This window comes from Brachyhypopomus gauderio, chromosome 15 (assembly GCF_052324685.1).
Source record: "Brachyhypopomus gauderio isolate BG-103 chromosome 15, BGAUD_0.2, whole genome shotgun sequence".
Classification (NCBI taxonomy): Eukaryota; Metazoa; Chordata; class Actinopteri; order Gymnotiformes; family Hypopomidae; genus Brachyhypopomus; species Brachyhypopomus gauderio.
This window is the reverse complement of record NC_135225.1, coordinates 20046863-20072458: the sequence shown is the minus strand read 5'-3', so window position 1 is coordinate 20072458 and position 25596 is coordinate 20046863. Positions and strand designations below refer to the sequence as shown.

At 47.1% G+C, this 25596-nt stretch overlaps 1 protein-coding gene across 1 annotated transcript; it reads right to left on the bottom strand.

Annotated features, from left to right (window-relative positions):
* Window positions 1–945: 945 nt before the first annotated feature.
* myom2b (myomesin 2b) lies at window positions 946–25596 on the bottom strand. The gene is given in 37 exon segments (XM_076973922.1): window positions 946–1976; window positions 5203–5258; window positions 5372–5394; window positions 5554–5590; window positions 6044–6207; window positions 6983–7088; window positions 7961–7999; window positions 8118–8205; window positions 9513–9626; window positions 9874–9941; window positions 10522–10584; window positions 10703–10847; window positions 11130–11266; window positions 11576–11620; window positions 12189–12295; window positions 12416–12578; window positions 13381–13495; window positions 13612–13790; window positions 13887–14013; window positions 14131–14318; window positions 15851–15972; window positions 16302–16476; window positions 16796–16979; window positions 17253–17380; window positions 17981–18034; window positions 18135–18270; window positions 18272–18335; window positions 18872–19013; window positions 19167–19328; window positions 19707–19871; window positions 20149–20199; window positions 20319–20407; window positions 21614–21700; window positions 22512–22666; window positions 22979–23036; window positions 23651–23755; window positions 25541–25596. Coding segments are annotated over 36 exon segments (4239 nt in total). The 5' UTR covers window positions 23737–23755; window positions 25541–25596; the 3' UTR covers window positions 946–1559.

The following is a 25596-nucleotide window of genomic DNA, read 5'->3' as shown; positions in this document are numbered from 1 at the left end:
CCCAGCAAATCAATGTGTAGAAACTGAGCTTTGTAATTTGGACGTCTTAGCCGCTTTACCGATGGTTCAGCTGCCGTGGGGTTGGTTTGTGCACATTCCCCCACTGAAGCAGCAGCGACACCACGTGGTGGGTTCGCGTAGTGCACGATCGTCTACGCGCGCACTGCCCTGCAAGGACTGGCCAACCATAACAAGCCCAACAGTTGAGTCCTACATGATCAGAACTGCGGATTATTGCAGGACCTGTCGTGTGCAAATATGATCAATATTATTCTATAGGCCAAAATGATACATCACGAGGTGACATTTTGTAAACAAGTCTGGTGGTAGGATTTATAGATCTTGTGAGTTGCCATAGAAACCCATGATTTTTAAGCAAACCATTTCCAGTGATTAAATATGCACGATTTAATTAAGGCTACATTTGAAATCTAAACAAGTTCAATTTCCATACATTTTAATTATTCTAATCAAATTCCCATTGAAGTGAAATGATTGCTGGGGCCTGTTACATCAGCATAAGAAGAATTAGAATATAAACTATTCCCATTTTTGAAACATTTTGTAAAAAGGCAAAAATGCACAGAATGGGAATCACAATGAGAACATGGGCAAAATGAATGTGCATACTCCGACAGAGATCTGCTATATATCAGCGGTACTGAGAGGCGCTCGCTGTGAAGTATGTGCATGTGTGTAAATCAGAGTCACACACCGGCCTCTGAATTAGGGCCTATTGCCACATTCTCCGTGCAAGGCTTTCCATATAGAAGAATTGTGGAGAACAGCTCGCGGGTGCTCACGGCACGGGGAGAAGTGCTGATGCGGATCAGATAGACCCGCTAGCGCCGCTAATTGCTTTCGTCTTTTGTCGGGGCGGTGCGTTCAGGCGGCTCGTGCGTGCACCCGCGCGCCTGTCTGGTAAACAACACAAGTACAACATGGTGAAAGTGATGACTGCTTCTTTTTAATAACACAAAAGCAAAGAGGAAAGTGAAGGAGGAGAGGAGGGGCCAGGGGAGGGGCCAGAGCTGAGGAGGACGACCCTAGACGGGGTTGCTGGAGGGCGGAGCCTCTGCAGGGCGGAGACAAAACCGGGACAGGCCCGATAGAGCGCGTACCTAGAGGTGCCACAGCCTAATTGAGAGAGCAGCTTTTAAAAACCAGAGATTTAATAAACGAAACACGAAGGCAGGGCCATTTTTCACCAAAACACCTCCAGGGAGAGACAGCCAGATTCATTAGGAGCACACTCCGCTTAAGCAACCCAGATGACAAACTGTTTTGCACTTTGTTTTGTTTGTGTGTGTGTGTATGTGTGTGTGTGTGTGTGTGTGTGTGTGTGTTGACTAATGCACTAAATATAACCTGACCCCGTCTCCTTGACTTTGCAGCCTTTTTATTTTCTTGCAAGATACTAGATCATCTTAAAAGACCCCGAAGACCAGAGCAGTGTCCTCGGTGCCAAACCATCTATGTCTCAATACGACTTTCATTATTTCGATTTGATTCTACAATTTCATAATTTTTCCTGCAGCTTCTTGTTGTCTGGAATCAGTTTACTTCTTCCTAGCCCCAAATCGGCTTGGGGGCGGGGCCTTGGTGCTCTGGGGCGGGGTCGAAGACTTGGGCGGGGCCGGGGGAGGAGCGGGGGAGGAGCTAACAGGAATCACAATGGGCAGAGTTGGCGGCATGATCCTTTTGGGCGTGGCCATGGGCTTGATGTCCGGGATTTTATCGCCATGCTTGTACACGCTGACGATGATGTCCACAGACTCACCGCCGTATTTATTCTGGACGCACATCGTGAACTTGCCCGAGTCCTCCATGGTCACGCCCTTGATGGTGAGGCTGGCAAATTTGCCCGAGTCTAGCGAGATCACATACTGGTCGCCGGGCTCCACCTCCTGGTCACTCTTGAACCAGGTGACCTGTGGTTTGGGGTCACCGCACACTGTACAGGTCAGGCTCAGAGTCTGCAGAGCCAATCAGAGAAGAGATGCTGTTGACAACAGTGCATTGTCCCCAAGCATGATATCCTTAAAGCATAATGCATTATTTTGAAACCAAAACCATTTTTTTTTTAATCTGTGGCATGCTGTCTTTCAACCCAGGAAGTCATTTTGGATTTGGGTCTGGTTTGAAGTAATTTACCGCAACAGTGAATTTTCCCACTGTTCCCCAGTGGAGGTTGACTCACAAAAACAAGACTCGACTCCCAAAAACAAGACTTAGAGGACTGCACATTTGTTCAGTTAAAATCTGCAAATCATCCAGCCTGCCAATACATATCTTAAGATGGCAGTAATATGCAGTAATTCTTCACTGAAGGCTTTTACGGTTATTAAGCTGCGTTTTCTGTAAGGTCAATACCATGAAATAACATCAGTTGCATGTCTGACTTCATTATCCAGCTTGAAATATTCACAAATGTTCACAAATACACTACACAAAAAGTTAGGGATATTTGGCTTTGGAAAACACTATTATATATCATGAAAGTAAGGCATTTATGTGGAAGTATGCAATGGTGATTTCCACATCTCAAGAAATGTATTGAAACAAAAGTCAATGTCTCAATAACTTGTCATGTGCCCTTGAGCATTAATTATGCTTGACAACGACGTCTCATGCTCTTCACAAGTTGACTCATTGTCTGCTGAGTCATGGCATCTCACTCTTCTTGAAGGGCCCTCAGGTCATTAAGGTTCTTTGAGGTCATTACAGAGTTATGAGCCTCTACACGGTGATTCAGTTAATCCCATGGGGGTTTCTATGGGATTCAGGTCTGGAGAAAGTGTTGGCCACTTCAGTTGAGGCACCCCAGTCTCCAGCAGCTGTTCCCTGACGATGTGACCTCAATGAGCTGGAGTAATGTCGTCCATGAAGATGAAATTAGGCCGGTGTTATTCATGCAGAGGCACAATGACTGGATTAATGATGTTATTCAAGTAGTTTGGGCTTGTCACTGTATCATTCCCAGTGTAGAGCAGTTCTATGTTGACTAGACACACCTGCACACACCACCACCACCACCAACAACAACAACACCCACGCCATCACCACCAACACCACCCACACCATCACCACCACCAACACCACCCACACCATCACCACCACCTCCACCATCTCCACCAACACCTCCAACAACATCACCTCCACCATCACCATCACCACCACCCCCTCCACCATCACCTCCACCACCTCCATCACCACCACCACCACCACCGAAAGCTCATATGGTGACAACAGTAGCTGATCCATAGCGCTCTCCTTGACGTCTCACAACATTGATGGCGTCCATCATTTCTGCTCAGCGTGAATCAACTCATCAGTGAACAGCACCGATGCCCACTGGTCCCTCGTCCAGCGTAAATGCTCCCTGGTCCACGCAAGACGATGACACCTGTACCTGGTGGCGTGGTCAGGTACCCTTAATGACACCTGTGCCTGGTGGCGTGGTCAGGTACCCTTAATGACACCTGTGCCTGGTGGCGTGGTCAGGTACCCTTAATGACACCGGTGCCTGGTGGCGTGGTCAGGTACCCTTAATGACACCGGTGCCTGGTGGCGTGGTCAGGTAACCTTAATGACACCGGTGCCTGGTGGCGTGGTCAGGTACCCTTAATGACACCTGTACCTGGTGGCGTGGTCAGGTACCCTTAATGACACCTGTACCTGGTGGCGTGGTCAGGTACCCTTAATGACACCTGTACCTGGTGGCGTGGTCAGGTACCCTTGCAGGGCGTCTAGCACGCAGACCACTCTGATGTAAACGGTTTCAAATGGTCTGATAGGACACTTGGGTGCCTCTCCCCTCCCTTAAATGGGCCTGGAGTGTTGTGTTGCATCCATGATCCGGTTCCGCGGTCGTCAGTGTGGGACAGAGCCAAAGGACGTCCACTTCTACGCCCTTTCTGTGACTCTGCCAGTCTCCCAGTATGTCTGTAGCAACCTGCTGATGTCACTCTGTGACACTTTAAGCTCAGTGGCCACGTCTATCTGAGAACATCTTGAGGCCTCGCAATGGTGATGTACTGTTGACCCGTCGTTAGGGGTCGTCTTAGTGTCATGATGTCAGAATGTGAACATGAGGAGGACTGTTTATATACCAATTCTAACTGAAACAGGAAGTGTCTTGGTCAATTTAAGAATCAAACACATGTACATTTTGCCGTTAAGCTCCTTGTCAGAAAATGGTAAACATTCAAAAGTTTGGAGGAGGTCACATTATGTGTACCTGTAAAGGTTAGCGTGCGTTTTAGGTTCATCCTAAAATTTCACCCGAAAGCCAGATATCCCAACGTTTTGTGATTAATGTATACACATCTAAGCATCTATGAATATTCCATACTGGTAGCTTTGGAACTAAAACTGAATGTTTGTTTCTGCTTAAATTTTAATAGTCTTCTATTTGAGCAAAGTTAATTTCGTACGTATACAGTGTATATACATATATTTAAATGCATAAACAAGGACTTTAGCCCAGTTTATTCATAGGCAAAGTAATATGTTAATTGTATCATTATTAGATATGCCTGAAGTAACACCTGCTTTACCAGGTTACACTGAACTTTAACCCCATGATGTGTTAAGCCACTTCAACTGTTACAAACAAGGACGTTTGTTCAGACATGCAGTGGCCCCGTGGATCTGACAGAATAATGGACCCACTCCAACCTTCTAATGAAGTCTAAGAGGCCACAGCACTCGCACCTACACCACATATAAGAGGGAGAAAGCACCACAGGCTTCTGTCATCACCTATTCAGGAGAACCACAACCCCGATAAAGCTGAATCCAATTTCCCACAGTCTCTCTCACACACACACACACACACCACCACCACCAGCTGCTCTGACCTTGGCTTACGAGGCCAGAGACAGCGCACACGCCTCTAGAAGGGGAGGAGAGTGTTGAATGGTCCTCCACACGCTCCCCAGGAGGAAGACAGGAGATGTCCCTGCCCTCCACCCCAGCACAGGCCTCCCCACCCTCGGAGGGGATTTGTTAAAGGCGGGCCGAACGTCCCGCAATACTCAGGCGAACGTCAAGCACCAGCACCGAAGCAGCAATTGCACGCGGAGGCCTTCATCCCTACGCTAACTGTCTAACCAAGCCCAAACGACTTCGGAGAAGATAATGTCTCCCATTTCTGTTTTCATGGTGCTATGCCACGCCCATGCCAAAGTGGAGCCAAACCTTCTTTTCCATGATGGTGACGACATCGGGCAGACCACCAAGCACTTTACCACGATCTGAAAAAAAAAAAAAAAAAAAATCACACACAGAGTCAAACAGAGGGCTTTAATTCCATCAATAAAAGCGCTCGGCGGGCGGGAGGAAAAGGATCCACGTTCAGCATACTCACTCTTTTCAGCATACGCTTCCGCTCTGAAAGACAAGAGAAGAATGGCGTTGTTAGTGGGCTCATTAGCACCCGCTAATATTTTACCCACACGCTGACACGCGGCTCACATGCTCTGCATTGCTAAACACTCCAAAAAAAACAACACACCCAGAATGCATTGCCTCAAACTGAGGTTATCTTACTTGAGTCTCTGAAACTCCACGTAGGCATTTTCGTAAACTGGAGGGAGGAATAAAGAAAGACGGTAAGAAGATAAACGCGTGTGGACGGATCGAGAAGGAGCTGTACGCTGCTCTGATTTCCTCTCTCTTGTCCTGCAGGGATGGCGTGTAAAAAAAAAGAGAAAAGGCTCATATCTCATTATTTTAATAGCTTTGTTTTCTAGTGTTGCAGGAATCGGTCTTTTCTTCCTGCTAATTACCGTCTCCGCTCCACAGAACAGCCAGACTCCAAGCAGACTTTAGTTATGTCTGCTGTCAGACGGTCTGTGCACTAACTACCAGAGCCGGGATCCACACCTTTGATACCTTTGCCTACAGTGGTTTTAGCCCTAGATTTGCCTGAAAAGTGCTTCACCTTTTGCCAATCATCTGAAATCAGGATTTCAAAGGATTACGAAACAGATGTCATTAAGGGATTATGGAAGCACAGCTCAACGCTAGCTCCACTTGCCTTGTCCAGAGAGCTCGATGGTGCGGTTGTAGGTCTTCTCGGCATCCATGATCTGGAAGGTGTACACGCCTTTATCCCGATCAGTGGGCTCGACTATCTCCAGGGTGGCCATTGTTGGGGTCCCACCCACACGTGTCCTTTCAGACGAACTTATTTTGGCGTCCCTGTAAAAACATGACAACTAAGGTGACAAACTGCTTCAAAGCTACCAATCACATGTTAAGTCTCTACATCGTTACAATGCCGTATAAGCGCGTTCACGACGGTGTGCGCTCGAGTGGACCGTGTGCGTATTTGCCATTTTCATTCAGACAGTTGACTTTCCAAATCACGAGGGGCGACCCCGGCAGATGTCAAGTAACTGTGTGAGAAATCCTTGCGGAATGGACGCCGTCTCCGTGCTCATTTCTCAGGATGTGTCGGTGGGAAAGAAAGACCCGGAACAGCCACTTCAAAATACTAATGTGGGGATTAGAAGGCCCATGAATGCGAAACAGAAGTGGCCGGCGTTTGCCCTTAAGACAAAGAGGCGGGAGCAGCTTCACCCTTCTCATTGGTATTCTGCATACGACCCAACCCTCCCAGAGCCAAACCCCGCCCCCCGCCCCCTCCCAACGAGGCCCGGGCATTAGGTAACTGTAAATCTGATAGATTTGTTTAGTATTGACAGAAAGCGGGCCACTCTCTCTTGTCACTCAGCCCCGGTGATTTCCCACTGCTCAATAATCATTTTCATGCTCGGCACGCTAACGTGACACGGTTACGGACAAAAACCTTCAAATCGTGTTTGCGTACAGCTCCGCCGTAACGCGAGTCACGAGTGTAGGTCGACCGGCCTTCAACCACCGCACCTTCACCGCACCTCACGACCCCACCGCACCTCCACTGCACCCCCCCCCCCCCCCAACCCCCCATGGAGGCAGCACACATCACACATACTTCAGCACCCAGGTGATCTTCATCTCCTCAGTGTAGTACTTCATAGGGCATTGCAGCATGATCCCCTCTGCTGTGCACTGGATCACCAATTCACCAGCGCTGGACCCTGTTCAAGGCAAAGGAGAGGAGAGAGGGAGAGAGAGAGAGAGAGAGAGTGAGAGTGAGAGAGAGGGAGAGAGAGAGAGAGAGACCGGCTTCGTCACACTTAAGACGGGCTGCGGGTTTTTCCTGTAACGTGAACCTTCAGCCCCATATTGAGGTGCACGTAGGAGTCTGCACGGCAGTAACTGGTGATTGGTTTGGGAAATGGGAGATTAGTGCTGGGATTTGGAAAGAAGGAGGTTGACGTGCAATAATCCTGCGAGACAGAATGCACGTCTAACGAGTGGCTCATAGTGATTAGACAAAAAAAAAAAACCCACTAGGATCAAAACCAGCCTATGATCTTATCCCTACTGCGATATTCTTGACTCATCAGCTGTTAACACATGGGTTATGCAATTATCGGGACACTGCTATTTATCATGGGCTCTGAGAACAGGTCGATACCTTGAAGCCAGAAATGTTATTTATGACAAAAGCCCAACAGCATACAGAGAGTGTGTGAAGTAAGTAGATTTAAACTTTGGTAAATGTGTGTAATGTCTTTCTACTGAATGAAAAAATCATCTTGTTTTATGGAAGTCTAAGAGTTCAGAGACTTGACATTCCGCCAGACCACATCAGGCCCAGCCATGCAGGAATATACGGTCTACATCGTGATTCAGGCGCTGGTCAGCAGTGGCACTAAAGATGATATATGGGAAATCATAAAAGCTTAATAATTGCAGTTCTGATTCTGTTTAAGATAGACAGCCCGTCTTTGAAGCGGCTGATGGGCAGGTGAAATGTGGTCAATTTAAGATCCGTTGGTGTTGCCCTGGCGAGCCCTGAGCAGCTGTAGTGAATTAGAGAACACGATGGCAGAAACATACGTACCAGCGATGCGGGCGAGGTCGTTAACAATGTTGTCAAAGGCTGCAGGAGAAAGAAAGACGGCTTAATGCGATCTCACAGGACATTGTTTCTTAAGTCCACGGTAATGTGGCTAAGAGCAATGTAGGCAGACTAAAATCCACAGCAAGCCCACAGGTACCTTTGCCAGAAATATCGACCTGCGACACATCCTTCCCTCTGTCATCACCGATGGTCGCTTTGTGCACGCCCATGTCCTTCTTGGAGAACTGGAGGAAGCAGATTCAGGAAACACACAAACACGCGCCGCTTGAGGAGATTCCTCACTTCGAGCAGCCGGCTTAAGAGGCGTTATATGTTCTGGGCTCCTCAGCAGAGCGCCGAGATCCCACTGAAGTGTTCGGGCCGTAGCGGCGGGGGACGTGGGGGCCAAGGGGATCGACCCCTACCACCACAGGGGTCGATCACGTCTAGACACCCTTTCACTCGCTGCCTGGGGTGAGCGTGTGTCTTCGTAGAGGGAGTTAGCATTGGTTCCCCCTTAGCACAGCAACTACGATATCGTGTAATTATGTAAGAAACAACACTGTTGTATATTCCTGTTATATTCACATTGGTACATATTGTGTATTCTCAAGGGTCACTTGGTGGACTATGATATTTGCCAAACAATGTGATATTATAAATGATTATGGTGTGGCACTGCAGAGGGTTTCATCACAGGTCCTTAGTCTGGTGTCCCCCCGTAAAAAAAATAACAACCTTCGGACTGGACAGTATTCTTACCTCAACAACCCAATAAAGAGTTAAAGCCAGTTTAGTTTAAATGCCAAATATGGAGAGAGATGCTCTAATGACCCTTCTGTTCCCGTAAGGAAGCAGTGATCCATTTCCCCTACTTGGGAGCTGGTTCGGTACTATGAACAAGTAATAGGCAGGCTGGGACCGACGCGGGTTCTGGGAACAGGCAGGACACGTTCGTTCAGCCCGATGCTTTAGCCTAAAGGCTTCAGTGAAATGGGTTTCATCAAATTACACGGAGCATCTACGTATCTATCAGCCCTTCGGTGAACTTACGTTTCATACAAAACTGGTCAAGTTGTAAGGCCATTACCATGGAGACATATCTGCACTTCATTGTTTGAGAGTCAGTTATAGTAATTTCATGCAATTTTCTAACTCTTTAAGAATCCCACTTAGATCAAACCATTTGAAAGATGCTTTGGGCATTTTGGATTGCATTTCTTTTAAGATTGCAGAAATTTGATTTACCCCTGTAATCACGAACCTGACAAAGGGGACCAAACAGCCCTACTGATCTGGCATTGATCCAGCCTTGAATCCTGCAATTAATCTCCGAAACCTCACGATGGCATAAACTAACACAGCAGACACTTCAGTGACATCTCTGACTCCTGACTGCCGTTGCACGGCAACCTCTCATCATTCCTCCGTGCTGCTGGCTAAGCCCTATAACAACAAAGCCGCTTGTGTGCGCACCGCCTCTGCGGGGAGACCGTGGCGACGGGGAAACCGTGGCGACGAGGAGACCGTGGCGACAGGGCTCCGCTCTCACCAGATGCAGCGGGAGTCTGCACACTCCGGAGCTCAGGTCAGCAGGTGCGTCAGGAATGACTTCCACGTCATCCTTAAACCAGTGGAAGGCAGACTCCTTCTTCAAATTGGCCACCTGAGGGGAGCGGAGGGCACGTGTAAGACAGACAGATGTGGGGGGGGGGGGTGGAGGTAACACCCCCCCCATCTGTCGGGTTCCTTCCTCCAGCATCTCCGAACGCCGGGCGACCACAATGATCTCTTCATGACAGAGACGAATGAGGCTCTCCGCGCTAGCCGCGGGGATCGGCGCCGCCCGTAACCTGGGCCATTTGTTCCCGCCCGACTGATCTAATTGCGCGGAGGACGAGAGCTTCACTTGCCTTGCAGATGAGGCTAACGCTGGCGTCCTCGCCGATGTGGACAGACAGGAACTGGCTAAAATGAGGCCCTGGTTAAAAAAACAGGCAAAAAACAGGCATGTCATGTTAAAGGGGCTCGTAACCTAAGAACACGAACCTGCTAGCAGTAAATAAAGAGCACGGAGGAGAAGACTGTAATGACTAATGAGGAGAAGACTGTAATGACTGTAATGCTATTCCTACTGTCTGAATTTTGAATTCTGTTTTCAGACATAATTAGAAATTGAACCATTGGCCATCGAATTGTTTTGTTAAAAGCCCAGCAGTGCTTTGATGTTTCATCTTTAGAAGATCTAACCACATTACAAAGGTACCGCCAAAGCCGGTTCTCCTCAAATTCATAAAAATTCTGCAGAAAAAAGCTCGTCCACCTATCTGCATGCATAAATCCAAGATTAATTTGTGCCAACAGCTGGTAGGCCCCTTTCTGTGAAGCAGAAGGGGAATTCAAAAGAATGCACGTTTCACGACTGTATTATATACCACACGATTTAGAGACATAAAATGGCTGGAACTAAAGTGTAGATCCGGCTGGGCGTCAGACAGATATTTGGTCTGCTGCCTGCTGCTTCTCTGGCTTGGCATGGGTGCCTGTGCAGAGTTCAGTACCCTCTTTCACGCGGATGTACTCTCTCCTCTGATAATCGGCCTCGGCCAGAGCTGCTTTGAAGGCTGAAGGAGAAAAATATATATAGCATTAAGAGTTAGTTAGCAGAGCTCGGGAGAGGCATGCCATATCACAAAGGAGGGGGAGATGACCCCCCCCAGCAAAGGGCGTGAGGAAGCTCACCGTTCCCAATTAGCACCAGGGATGACTGGGCCTTTGCCCTCCCATCCTGGATCTGCACGGAGAACGTGCCCTCGTTGTCCTCGGTGAAGTGATCCAGCACCAGTTCGATAATGCCTGTGGCTACGTCATGTCTCATCTTGGTTTGCTGGGAAAGAAGGAACAGAAAAAAAGAAGGCGTTTTCTGCCGGCAGCTCTCGTCCTTTGGCCGCATTGGGCCGGGTTTGGCAGGGGTGAAATGGATGGATTTCAACCTATTTGATTGGATCCATTATTACCTTTTCCTTGCTGGTCACACGCATTTGGTGGTAAGGCTACGCTTGATGCGATGTGCGTTACGGTCGACGTAATAAAAAAAACTCCCAGAGGGGTTCTCATCGAGCGGTTCGAGACCGACGCCAGAATCAGCGAGCTAACTCTAGATGCCTACCTCGCTGTTGACAAGCTCCCTGTTATTGGCAAAGAACTTGTAGGTCACAGCAGAGGAGATGGCCTCAGCCTGCAGCCAGAAACACACACGGCCTCTTTCCATGATCTTGTACGCCAACTCGCTCTTCAGAGGGATAACTGAGGCAGAAAGAAAGGTGGAGACAATGGTTTTGGGGCTTTTTTTTTTTTTTTTTTTTGGGCCAAGCTGTCGCGGTTCACGAGTCCGGGCCTCTGAGGCGATACAAACGTAGACTCGATTTGCTCTAAATTCTTACAGGCCCTGAGTGCACTGATAAAACATGGGATGCAGAGGAAACAGGCTGGGCTCATGCGGTAATCCCTGCCTGTAACTCGTCTTTCCTGTCGGATAACTTTCGGGCCATGCCGGAATTTAGCCAGCGTAAAGAAATAGAAGGAAAGCCGAGGTTTCGGGGGCCTGTCCCTTACTCGGATTACGGATGTCATAGCTGAGGGCAAGCATTCTCTCCAGCTCTGAAACAGAGAAGAAACACAGTTTTGTACCATTAAATGATTATGAGCATTATGACACGGCAATTATGACTTGATACGACAATGGCAATGTTCTAATGACACCAGCACTTTTGGCGCTTTGACAAAACACTTCACTGAATCTCAAAAATGGTGAAAATCCAGATTCATTTTTACAGATCTTTTAAAAAATCTTTTTCAATGCAGTGCTAAGAATAGAATATGTATTTCTGAAATAAGCGTGCATATAAAGGACAGCGGATGCCGAATAAATGTGCTGATTAGAACGACAAAGATCTTTCATCTGTAATATTCCTTTGCATTTCACAAGGACTAAGCCTTGATAAAATGTGACCTTTCAGATGCTTATCGTGCTGGTCAAAATCTGGGTGTGTTGTGAGCACTTCCAGAAGCTCTACTCAATCACGTTGAGAAGATACCTGGGGCTCACAGTACATGTGGTGCTATCCAGAAGTTCTGCACAACACACTTCATGAACTGCGTGTTGTGTTTCTTCTATAATAATATGTACATAATTTATATTTATCTTACAAATATGACCTGGCCTCACCTTCTGCTATGATCTTGTAACTGGCTGAAACTCCGTCAGTGTTAGTGACAGAGACTGAGAAGGTGCCCACATCCTCTTTATCTGGGTTCTTGAAGGATAGAGTTGATCTAGACAGGTAGAATAAAAACAAATGACACGCATAATTTAATGAGAGCGTCATGGTAACAAATCAGGTTTAAGTTTGGAAGAATTGCTCCATTCAGCTGAACACATATTTCTCCCCTTACTGGTTGCCTGATGTTTTAATGGAGACTCCTTTGGAGAAGTCTGTTATTTCTTGGTAGGACTTCTTCCACACAAACTGCGATTTCTCCGTTATCTGGCAGCTCTCAAAAGAGAGGTAGATGTCACCAGTCTTCTCGTCCACTCCGCATTTGATTTCCTGGGCGCCTTGACAACAGCGCACAAGGAGATGGATCACAGGTAAGCCAGGTGGATCGTGAGCGAGGGTGAAGAAGCGTGGCGTAGCCGTGTCGGACTCGTGTTGAGCACATGACGGACTGCTTCCCGTGTCTGTCTCCAGAGCGTGGACCTCCTGAGCCTGGTCTGTCCTACACTGAGCCGCAGCGGTGCAGGTGACCCCACAGCGCACTCTGCTGGCCAAAGACTGACAGTCCACGCTTTCTCCACTATGAATGTTTCAGAGGGGATCAAGATGAATCATCATCTCGCCTCGGCTGGCGGCGGGATTTATTTATTTATTTTTTCTTATCGGCAGCTGGGCAGACAGCTGCTCCCCACGCCACTTCACAGCAGCACCTCCTATAGCAGCTCCCGCACAGCCCAGCACAGTGACTTCCCTCCCTCCCTCTCTCTCTCCCTCTCTCACTCGCTCCCTCCCTTCCTCTCTCACTTGCTCCCTCCCTCTCTCTCTTTCTCCTTCTCTCTCTGTCTCCTGCCCACCGCATCTCCCTCTCTCCCTCTCTCTCTCTCTCTCGCCCACCCTGGCTTTCTCTCTGTCTCTTGTCCCCCCCACTCTCTCCCTCTATTTCTCTCTTTCTCTTCCCCTCCCTCTCTCCCTCTCTCTGTCCCACGCTCTCCCCTCCGCAAGCTCTTTCGCCTCATGCGTGACCCCTTGAGTCTGCAGTTTGCCTACATCAGCTTTAGCTAAACTGGAGTGCAAGTGTGTGGTTAGGTTGTGTTTGTTTGTGTGTATCTGTATTGTGTGTGTGTGTGTGTGTGTGTGTGTTACCTGGCAGAGCCTTGGCACAGACTGGGTCAGAGGGGACAGAAGGCTTGCCAATGCCACTACCGTTCTCCGCACGCACCCGAAACACGTAGGATGACCCGGTCTCCAGGCCTTTGACCTGAGGACGACCCGTCGTGAAGGTTAACAAATCCGCTCCGAATGCCACTGGCCCGTTTGGCTTTGCCTCCAGCACCGAGCGCTCACAGGTTCCCTTCTTCTCCACAGATGTTTTACCTTGAGGTAGCAGTGGTTGACGGCAGCAGCGTTGGCGGTGGTCCAGATGTCCGTGCCTTCTTTGCACGTTTCCACGTAGTAACCGGTAACGCCGCTGGCCCCACTGTAGACCGGTGCCTTCCACTCCACCACTACGGAGTCATCTCTGACCTCAGTGACGCTCAGGTCGTAGGCCGGCCCTGTACGACACATCAACACACAAGGTGCAACTCATCAGCTTAAAGAGACACTTTACCGTCCCTTAGTGTATCAGCTGGCCGGTGGGGCGTACACACCTGGTTCCGGCATGTTCCAGGCCTCGCATCTGAACACGGCGCTGGGTGAAGACGCCTCTCCCAGCCCGACAAAACTGGCAGCGTAAACCCTGAACTGATACACAGCTCCGGGAGTCAGCTTGGGAACCTACAGTCACGGATCACAACTCCAGTCATCACCCCAAGCTGTCAGTCGGCGATCTTGACAAGCTCCTCCGAGCTCAGTGATGTCAGCGGTAACACAAAATGGCATCTGAGGTCAAACCTTGTACAGTCTCTCCTTAAGGGGCGACACGTTGACTTCCCTCCATCTTCTCTCGGCCACACAGTACTTGTCGATGTAGTAGTCAGTCACCGGGGCACCACCCGAGTGGAGGGGGCGCTTCCAGCTCAGTACCATGGACTCGCCATCGCAGTGGAGGAGGGCGACACCATAGGGGGCCGAGGGCAGTTCTAGGCAGAAGACAAATGAGCTACACCCCCCTCTTAAACAAGGTGCCTGACGGTTCCGAGCGTGACGGTTCTGAGCGTGACGGTTCCGAGCGTGACGGTTCTCAACGTGACGGTTCCGAGCGTGACGGTTCCGAGCGTGACGGTTCTGAGCGTGTTGGCCAGTCACAGCTTAGAACAGGAGAATATGTAACAGGAGGCTTGACGGGTGTGATATTGGATGCCAATTGCAAATATTAATTTAATATTTTTGATTATATACATTATATATGCTACATACATATATATATACATACATATATACTGTATATATGTATGTATATATATAATCACTCTCACTACAGAAAAGGCCAACCCTACCGAGCTTCTAGTAGGAGAGCCAGGTCTGCACACTCTTTCAACAAAGTCCCATAGTGCATTGCAGCCAGCTCAATATATCTATATTTTCAGGCAGTGCATATTTCACCCCTCGACACTGCTGCTAAAAAGTGCAGCCAGTGTGGATCCGGTTACCCGCGCCCTTCACACGGGACTGTGAGGTGCTCTGAGCTCCCCCCAGACTCCACGCTCGCCGTCGCATCTTTGATTCTCCACAGCTTGCTCAAGAAAAGTATTTGCAAAAGTTTTTGGGGCAGCACCACGGAACGTGCACACGCCTAACACAGCGGCCTGCCCATGGAAGTCAGCGGGACTTTTATTTTGGCTTTTGGTTTTCTGCTGGACTAAAACACAGCCGTAAAAACAATCCTGTGGGTTTTATTAAAAGAAAAAAAGTCCCACTGTGCTTTGCAATTCACATACATTCTCCTGAGTGACATATGTTTGTCTGGAAACTAAATGTCTTACTTTATGTCTTACCTTTATGTGTGATTTCATTGTGTTTCATGTGGATTGAAGACCTACGACCCAGATAACGTTTGTGAGTGACCGCCTGGACACGGCTACACTGAGCTACACGACTAAAGCGCCGTTTGTGTGGCCTGTTATTGATTCCAAACAGACACCTGCGATCTTTCTCACCCGGCTGCTTAGTATTGTGGAGGGATATAAATATTTTATGAGTGGAATTTCAGGATCAAAATGACAGTAATTCAGAATAATGTAATTATTTTGGCAAAGGGTCAATTGTTTATCATAACAGGAAAATGCTTGCAATTTCTCCTGCAGAAGATTTTGCTGCATTCCTAGATTCACAAAAGATGTTGCCTTCGAACTGACTTAAGAATTCTTTCCCAGATCACCAAATATCTTTGTACAAGTGTCTCTGGCGATTCCCGGTGTGTGACTAGCAGAATCTAGGCCTGTTCTCACTCTCTCCCCCTCTTGTCACTGCGTCTGTGCTCAAACTGCAGGAAATAAGCAGCACCTCCTGCAGCTGTTAAAGGCAGACTCCAGGGAGAGCTTTTACAAGATGTCAGGTTCTCAGCATGAGCAGTCAAGTGGTTGTATGGGATGGTGGTGGGTGGAGCCTGGGCAGTGGGCGGGGCTTGGGCAGCGGGGGGGGGGGGGGGGGGGGTGTCGTGGTGTGTACGTACTGAGGGCGGCCCGCACGGAGAGCGGTGCAGATTCCTGCGACTCGTCGCTGAGCCCCAGCTCGTTAATGGCCTGCACCCGGAACATGTACGTCTCACCCGTCGTCAGGCCATGGACCACAAACCTGCGGGAAGACAGACAGCACCGTCTAGCTCGCAGGGGAGTGGCTTCACGTAGCAGGGGAGTGGCTTCACGTAGCAGGGGAGTGGCTTCCGCTTCACGTAGCAGGGTTTAAAACACCATGAAAGGTGCTCGAGTGACAAATGACTTTTTTTTTATTGTTCTGTATCAAATGCAGCCAAAGGAAGTTTTGATTAAGTTATTTAGCACTAGCAGAGACACAAACAGGTCACAAAACCATTGTACAAAAGGAGCTGTGCTTATCTGAGATGAAACGACTGATTGACACGAACACCTGTTTTGGGAAATGACAGAATACTATAAAACACGTACTTTGTATCTTTGAGAGGCTTGTGGTTAGCAGAGGTCCAGTTCTTTGATCCTTTAACACATGAGTCAATGTAATATCCAATGAGGTTGTTAGGCTCCTTTGGGGGGGCCCACTGGATCAGAACGGAAGTGTCGGTTTCTCTTGTGGAGATCACCTGACCAGGAGCCGAGGGCACACCTGGAGGACCAGAGAGCTTCACTTCAGGGGCGAGGGCACGCAACCTTGATCATGCACAGCCTGTCGTTGTTCACGGCCAAGAGAAGCGCGAGCGTTTTAATTACCGCTCAAATAACGACGGCAAAGCCAAGCCCTTAATTACACTCTGCCTCAGAGTGACGCTTCAGAACATGCAACAATCGAGACACCTTAGCTGGATATATGCATGGCAAGGAATTTATGCAGGAGAAAATAACATTTCCTGAACTGTTAGACTGATATTATTTTCTTTTGTTTGTTTGCCTTTAGAAAAATGCCACCACCTTTCCGGATGACTTACCCCGCACCTCCTGCGTCCGGATGGGTCTGGTGGGCTCGGAGGGCTTGCTGGTGCCGTACATGTTTGCCGAGAGCACACGGAACAGGTACTCCTTCCCCTCGGCCAGGTCGAAGACGGCATAGCGCGGGGAGCGCACAGGCACTTGGGTGTTCACCCTCTGCCAGGATCCACTGCCGACCAGCGACTGAGCGTGGCCACAAGAACGAGACCCATCACATCACAGAGAGAGTCACGCCCGCCGACAAGCAAGAAACCATTACACTAATTCAGGCCTCCTGATTTTCCGCAATTAATCGGACACTTTACGGGTTCTTCCGAGCTGTCTTTATCGTCCATAGCAAATGTGAACTGCCGATGTTTTGGTATATTTTGTGCAAGATATGTTAACTGTGGTGTGATGCCTGTAGTTTGTTTATCTGTGTTGCGCTCAGGGGCCCGGAGACGAAATGACACCCACCTTCTCGATGTAATACCACATGGGGGCCTTGCTGTGGTAGACCGGGGGGGTCCAGCTGAGCACAACATATGTTCGGTCGGTCTCGGAGGCGTAGACTTTGGAGGGAGCCTCAGGTGTTTTTCCCTCGGCTGCAGGCAGAGCACATCAAACAGAATTAGCGTCCTCACCAAACGGTGCGCTCACAAGCATTCTAGCGCTCTCACCTGCACGTTGCCAAGTCAACATACACAAACCAAAACACGAACATACATCCTCAAAACATCTTTAACAAGCATCCTCCTAGTGTCTTTCGCATTCAATGACACTATCACAGCATTAGTCTGAGTGCATCATCACTGCTACTGCTGTGCACCCCCTGCCCACACACACACACACACGACTGTACACCCCCACCCTCAACACCTGACACGGCTTGATGTGTTCATTTCAATTTGAAAAAGCACCACAGATGTTTGGACGTTCCTCTCCTGATGGGATTCTCATCAAAAACTAATCTGTACCTCTCAGATGAGAGCCAATTACGGGCCATGTAATCACTGCTGTTTTCAAACGACAAACCCATGAAAATAAAAGTGAAAATAAACAGTTAAGTGACAACCACCGACATTGAACATACATGAGATAATAAAACTTTTTCTGTTGCCTGTCCTGAATTCCGCTTCACCCTAAACACTAAATGCACAGAACTACACAACTGAGCACGGAAATAACGCAGGAAGTCACATTACCTTCAAGGTCGTCGTGAACAGTCACAACGTCGAGTTTTCCACCGAGCTTCGTAGCTGTTCGGTCAAAGGATGAAAATCCCACATTAGTTCACCCGTGGGCCATGCCACTGCAATATGCAACACTTCTCCCGTGGGCGTTGGGTCCTTTTGTTACCCTGAAGCCTCCCGAACTCCGAAGGGTCCAGCGCGGCGACGGGGTCGGACATTCTGGACGGCCTGCTGATGCCGTGCGAGTTGACGGCGCGCACGCGGAAGCAGTAGGAGTGACCCTCGAACAGGCCGGACACGGGGGTACTTGCAGATCTTGATGGGCGAGTCGTTGCACTGCGTCCAGTTCTCCGTGCCGACCTCGCAGCTGCCGTGGCGACAACGCACGGATGAGGGGAGCAAACAGAGAGAAAACCTCCCTGACATCATCCAGATAACCAGGCTCAGTATCCCGTCATTACCACGCTGCGTGCTCTACGAGACAGTGGAAATTGCTAGCTCTCTTTTGCCATCAACGTACGAGCTTAACAGCCGTTGATAGTAATAGCTGGGATAAGCTTCTCTTCCCTGCCTGATTACAAGTTCGGGGAGCAAAAAATACAAGCGACACAGCTTTGAACTTCCACAGAGTTGAAATAATTGCCACGTGGATTAACAAGTGATTTGGATTCATGGGGAAAGAGCCAATTTTTTTCATCATAGCTTAATTGTTTCTTTTCTTTTTGTGGACTCCAATACAATGAGATACATACATGCAGTAGCGACACCTAATGATACTCTTTCCTTTCTGAGATCAGGATTTATGAGGTTCCCCCAATGCACATAGACACTGTTGTGAAGTCAATCAGTGTCAGGTTAAGGGTTCTTATGGTAATCATCAGACAACTTAGTCAGCACACTCACCGGTCAACAAAGTATCCAATGATGGGGCCCTCGGTAGTGGTGTTGGGAGGCTTCCAAGACACGATGGCATAATCTCTATTAGCGTCATGGATCTTAATGTCCATGGGGGCCCCAGGAGCCAAAGGAACTGGAGGGGGGCCATCTGTAAAAGAAACACCAGTTTCAGGTTTTGTGGGAAGCATTGATCTACAGGTCTAAGATCAAGATGATGAGGGTGGAGCTTGTTAGGGTGGAGATTCGATTGAAGTTTAACAAGGAGATCTGCATCAGCTTCTCAAAGATCGGAGATGCTTACCCTCAACAAAGACGTAGGCCTTGTGGACCGCGTCCCCTCCCTTGGTCACCATGCGGAGAGTATAGAGGCCCTCGTCGTCCTTGGCGAGGTTAGTCAGCGTGAGTTTGGCAACACCTCCCCCCGTCTCCATTTTTACCCACTTTGATTCCTTCAAAAGGGTCTCTAGACGTTGTGAAAAAAAAACACATCACATGTGCACCCGATTACTTTTTTGAAGCGTACATGAAATGCGGCCCTTCCTTCTGAATATTTGCTCGTGATGTGGAACAGGGGTGTAATTTGTTCGTGTTTTTGAGAACAGTGGGTGAGGACTGACAGTGCGAGTCGGAGAACGAAGAAAAGGCAAAGCTCAATTTCAGTTTAACAGACCTGGTACTATATGAAAAAAGAGAGTCTATGTAGAATCTGCTGAGAGGTGGTGAAAGGGAACAGTGAGCAACCGTTAGAAGGATTACATGGATCTAGGGTAGTGAGTATGTTAGATTCTGGACTTCAGTCTGTATGTGTGACAAAAGTGAGTGGTTATAACCTGTTCCCTACCATCTCGGTACCACTGGGCATCAGGTTGCAGATTGGCCAGATAGGGGTTTATGGTCATCTTGCAGGCCAGAGTAACACAGTCACCTTCTTTACCAAATGTCACGTCAAATGTCTCCAAAAATGTAATATTGATCTTGGTGTATTTAATCTCGGGTAAGATTGCATCTGAAAAATGCAGTAAATAATATATCATAACAATGGAACATGATAGATACAATGGAACACTGCAATATCTAACTTAAAGACTGGTGACTTTAAATTAAGGTCACTACTTGAGGTTTTCTAAGATTTGCTAAGAAGTATACATATATTTGTGAAAGCTTAAATAAAAAATAAATGTTTAGTATATATATTTTCTGAGCAAGTTACTTGCAGAGTTAATTTTTATGAATGCATGTTCAGTCCTTAACTAGGAACCTTCAAATAAAGCTTTTAGACTTACACTGATACGACATCCAAGAATATGGAGAAGTTTTCTCTTCCTCTTTGGCCCCTATAAACCAAGCCCCAAAAGAACTTTCAAGTTATAATATTACAGTAACACATCCTCCAGAACAAAGAATGGTCAAATCCAACTCTCGATGAATACTCGTTCAGAGGTCGGAGACTCACTCTTGACGATCACGGCCGCTTGAGAGGAGGCTTGACCGTGAGAGTTACTGGCTACAGCTGTGTACTGGGCAGTGTCATCAATCGCACACCTGCATAAGGGACACACAAACGATGGTGGATATTGTACCTCCACTCCCAGACACCACCCCAGGCTCGGATCAATACACAGCTGAATCAATAACAATTTCAATCTCATTCGACTCATTAATCAATTGATAAATCTGCCAGAGTAGCACAATGCCTGCTTTGATTGGATATATGGCGCGGTAATTTCCTAATTGACATTTGGACAGCACACAAAATTCTCCCGTCTGAAATGGATAAGCTGTCGATTATCTGGCGCTGGCGGGTGAGGGGGACGTTGGCTGTGTGCAGAAGAGAGCACAGCGCCAGGACACGGACTGCAGTGAGAGGTCGATGGCAAACGTGCTGCCAGGAGAGACGAGATCTGCGGTAACGTGACCTTCACCCTGATGCTGCTATTTTAAAGCTAGTCTGCTGGCATCTTCGCTGCCGGTGCAACACGTAGCCTTTTGTCAAAGCGAAAATATATTGTTCGTCTCCGGAATAAAGCGGAATCCCAGTATCGCCATTAAGGAGATCCGGCCTGGAGCTGCAGAGGCCAGCGGGGGTCGCGATTAGATGCAAGGGTCAAACTGACGTGGGGACAGAGAAAGCGAACCCACACTCTTTAAGGAGCTGGCGGATCGGATGACACCGAGCTCAGCATTTTGGTATGAACAGCTGACAAGACTTCAAGACGTGGGCGACGCCCTGGACAGAGCTTGGACTAAATTAGGAAAGGATCGCACGCGCCGGCATTTTCAAAGCTTCCATTTGAGGAGGCTCACGTGTTCATTTACTTACTGTAGAGGAGGGCGGCGTGCAAATAGAGTGGCTAATCATTACATTATGCTAGGATCAGTCTTTTACTTAATACATCTTCGTCAATACAAGTTTATGGATGGTGGGTAGATGTAGTCTGGTCATTTCTACAATCAATCTGAAATTATTTATCTGACTGGCTAAATATGGGCCAACATTTAATCAACTTTGTGACAGACTGGGCGAAAAAAGTAGAGAAAATATTAAAATGTACTTACAAGCCAAAAAAGTTCTGTCTAAAGTTCTGACGGGGAGTAATCTGGAGTTGGTCAGTATGACTAAGATTTGAGACTATGGTGAATTATGCCATTCTGTTTTAAAAGTCATTATTAGAACAATAGACACTGAGATTTGGACCCAGTGGTTAGCACCCTCTGGTAAGAAAAACTCCACACTAATGACATAATTACTTCACAATGGTCAGACTGTGAATCGCAGTGCTGCTCTCCACAAAGTATTTCCCAGATGAAATGTCCAGGAGAGCATCGTCCTTGAACCTGTGGAAAATCAAGAGAAAGAGTCACCATGTCTTTCATGAGCTGCCTCTATTCATCTCAGTGTAATTCAGTACTGGTGAATGTCTTGGTGTTGGACATGCTTTACGTGAGCTGTGCATTAATAGCGATTTTCTGACGGAGTGTCAGGCCTTTTGCCTGCATGCTAGTATATTTTATGTTTTTATGGGCTTCTTTGCCTCCTTCTGTTGGAGGTAGTGGTGGTACAACCCTGTCTAGTGGGAAGCATTATCTCCTCTGGTGCCAGCCAGTGATTTAAGCTGGATATGACTGCAGGAGGGCCAGTGATTTAAGCTGGATATGACTGCAGGAGGGCCAGTGATTTAAGCTGGATATGACTGCAGGAGGGCCAGTGATTTAAGCTGGATATGACTGCAGGAGGGCCAGTGATTTAAGCTGGATATGACTGCAGGAGGGCCAGTGATTTAAGCTGGATATGACTGCAGGAGGGCCAGTGATTTAAGCTGGATATGACTGCAGGAGGGCCAGTGATTTAAGCTGGATATGACTGCAGGAGGGCCAGTGATTTAAGCTGGATATGACTGCAGGAGGGGGAGTGATTTAAGCTGGATATGACTGCAGGAGGGGGAGTTCACCATTCTCCTTTTGTGCTCTGGCGTTGGGATTACATTACAAGTCAGTTCATCTTGATTTGCAACTACGTGATTTGCCACTAAAGCCCTGAATGGCTGAGAACTCCCCTAGACGCTGGCCCACGCCTGCTTCTGCAGGACTGCAGATATCCTATGATTCTCAACATGTCATGGACCAGAGCAGGCCTGTCCATGCTCACCAGTTGACCTGCGGGGTGGGGTAGCCCTCGACGGTGCAGAAGAGCTTCACGGGGGTGTTCTCAAACACAGTGTGGGATCTCAGCCTGACCAGGAACTTGGGGCCCCTGATCATGGATGACTCACGGACATACTTTTCCGGAACCTTCTTCTCCACCTGTCAGAGTGGAAATGAACTGAGGCTTTATTTCCTTAATTTCCTTTTAAAATCTCTGCAGTTCAAAGTGGTTATTCCATGACACTGATACAAGAATAAAATGTAAAGTCTGACTTAGGAAGCATATGGCTGTCAAACACGTTTTTCTAAGAAACCCAAATACAAACTGTTAGACTGTGGTTCTCTTGAAGTAAAGGCTGTGGTAGTTTTAGGATTACTGTAATTAGAGCTGTGAGCCGCTCAGCATTCAAAAAACATTTTCAAAATGTTCTTCATGTAATATATAGGAGCAGATGCATATGTGAGTCATACCACTCTCTGGATATTCTTCTCTGTTTTGTATTCATATCTCACTTCTTCAACTTCAGAGCTAAAAGCAGAGATATTCATACCCATTACAATGAATACAGTGCATGTGCCAAATGACTGGGTGCCAACAGTCACCACAAGTGCAGCATATACACAGACACAAAGTCAGCACACGTATACACAGGTCCATTACAGTAAACACTGTGAATATGGATGGCCTGTAAGAAACAGACACAATGATCTTGGAAGATTCTGACCAAATTACACTTATTCTTGACTGAAATATTTTTGTTGCTAAGCTTTTTCCTGAATGCATGTAGTTTGGACATCAGGTCTGAATCAGATGTTTATATTTTATAATTATATGAAATGATAAACAAAAAGACCTGTTAATACCTTTCGTGTGAATACTTTAACTGCAATTTTGACTGCAGTGTATATGTATGGTGTGACTACAAAAACAACAACAGTTAAGTAAATATAACATTTTAGCCACAGTAAGATTAATGATTTACGTCAGTGATGATTAATGCTTCAGCAAAATATTGTACCACTTGCGGTATAATGTCCGTCCACGATAGACTCCCACTATTGTATTGTGTTTTATTACGGTTGTTAAAACACGTTTTGCAAACCTGGTGACTCACCAGGATAAGTGAATATACTGCATTTTACCTGGAGTAATCCCGCACTACGTATTTCGACTGTGTACTACGGTAGTCGTCAGTGAAATGCTTGTGTCTGGCGACAGCTGCAGCCATGTTTGACAGCCTCAGTGACCTTTAAATAAAAACAGTGATAAAGTCACATCCTCCATAAGCAAAATTTATTTAGTAATTTATTAACAAAATACAGCGAATGCTATCTGAATCAACATTCGTTAAACCATTTTAGCCCACTGTATTAAATATGATTAATGTGTAAATTAAGTGGTAGATAGTAAATTTAGTGCAGAACAAAACTGTATACTAAAAGGACGACCATATTCAAGGAGGTTTTAAAGTTTATGTGTCGGGGACTGGAATATGGAGTGTAAATATTCTCAAAAGTTTTTACGAGGACTATAGATTAGACCGTCTATGAAAAATAACTATTAATATTCGTTCATTTATTTGTTTCATTCAGTGTTGCCTTCTAATTTCTACGTTCAGGTATAGACACTGTATCACATCACGCATGAACTCGAACTGTGAAACGGAAACTGAGGTGGACAAACCTCACCGAGGTGGTTCAACCTCCCCGAGGTGAATCAACCTCACCGAGGTAGACAAACCTCACCGAGGTGGTTCAACCTCCCCGAGGTGGACAAACCTCACCGAAGTGGTTCAACCTCCCCGAGGTGAATCAACCTCACCGAGGTGGACAAACCTCACCGAGGTGGTTCAACCTCCCCGAGGTGGTTCAACCTCACCGAGGTGAATCAACCTCACCGAGGTGGACAAACCTCACCGAGGTGGTTCAACCTCACCGAGGTGAATCAACCTTACCGAGGTGGACAAACCTCACCGAGGTGGTTCAACCTCACTGAGGCGAATCAACCTCAGGGGACTGGATCCATGAAAGATGACGTCATTTCCCCATCCCCCCTCAAAAGCGGAACTAAATTTCCAGCCGCACACAGACATGTTCAAATGGACCTCCGCATGTTCTTTTCAACTCGTGAAACAACTTCAATTTCAGAATACTGAATTTCAATATTGTACTATTTAATAGCCTAAGCTTGGACGTGACCGCATACTGTCTTTCATTTGGAATCTACTATTAGTCCAAACCTCAAAAGAAAAATCCAGTATCAGACTTACCAAAAATTTAATCTAAGGCAAATGCGCCCCCTTCAACCGCACAACTGTATTATTCCTATGAACGCAGCACGTCAGGACTTAATACACCCAAAATGTCAAACCCTTTACACGTGTACTGCCAGCCTTCCCTACAACTCAAATGTCACAAAACGAGATTCAAGCCAAATGTATGAACAGAAATCTAATCCTCGCATCAGAGAAGGAGAAACATAACCACGAAGTGAAGTCCGCTAATCCGACGTTAATGAAGTTATGTAACCCAAAATTAGTGCTACACTTCACATGCACAGCAGGGTCTGTGAGTTTCACTGCCAGCCTACTTTTTGCATGACATGTTTACACAATTATAATAGTAATAGTAATAATAATAATAAACAATAACGACAACATCAATCATTATAATAATTAATAATGTTAAGAGGTGGTATACTCAGTCAATTATCACATTATGTCTATTCGTATAACCTATCCATACTGGTTCAGTCTTACAACCTTAAGCAATCAGCAGCAGAGTTAAAATATAGGGAAAATTGGCTACTAATTAAACTATCATACTGCATCAATATTATCATTACACTAATCATCGCCATCATTATCATTAAGGTAACCAAGGAGAGAAATAGGTGTGGAGAAACATCCCCCCCAAGATTCAATTTCAGATATGAGCAAGCTACTGTCGATTCTGTTTCTCCAGTGTCTATAAGGACCTTTACAAATACTTTATCCAAAGTACAAAAACATTTTAAAAAGCCCACAGACTTACCCCGGGAGACTACAGGAGCAGGAAACACAGACGCATCAGCCTCGACTCGCCTGGGA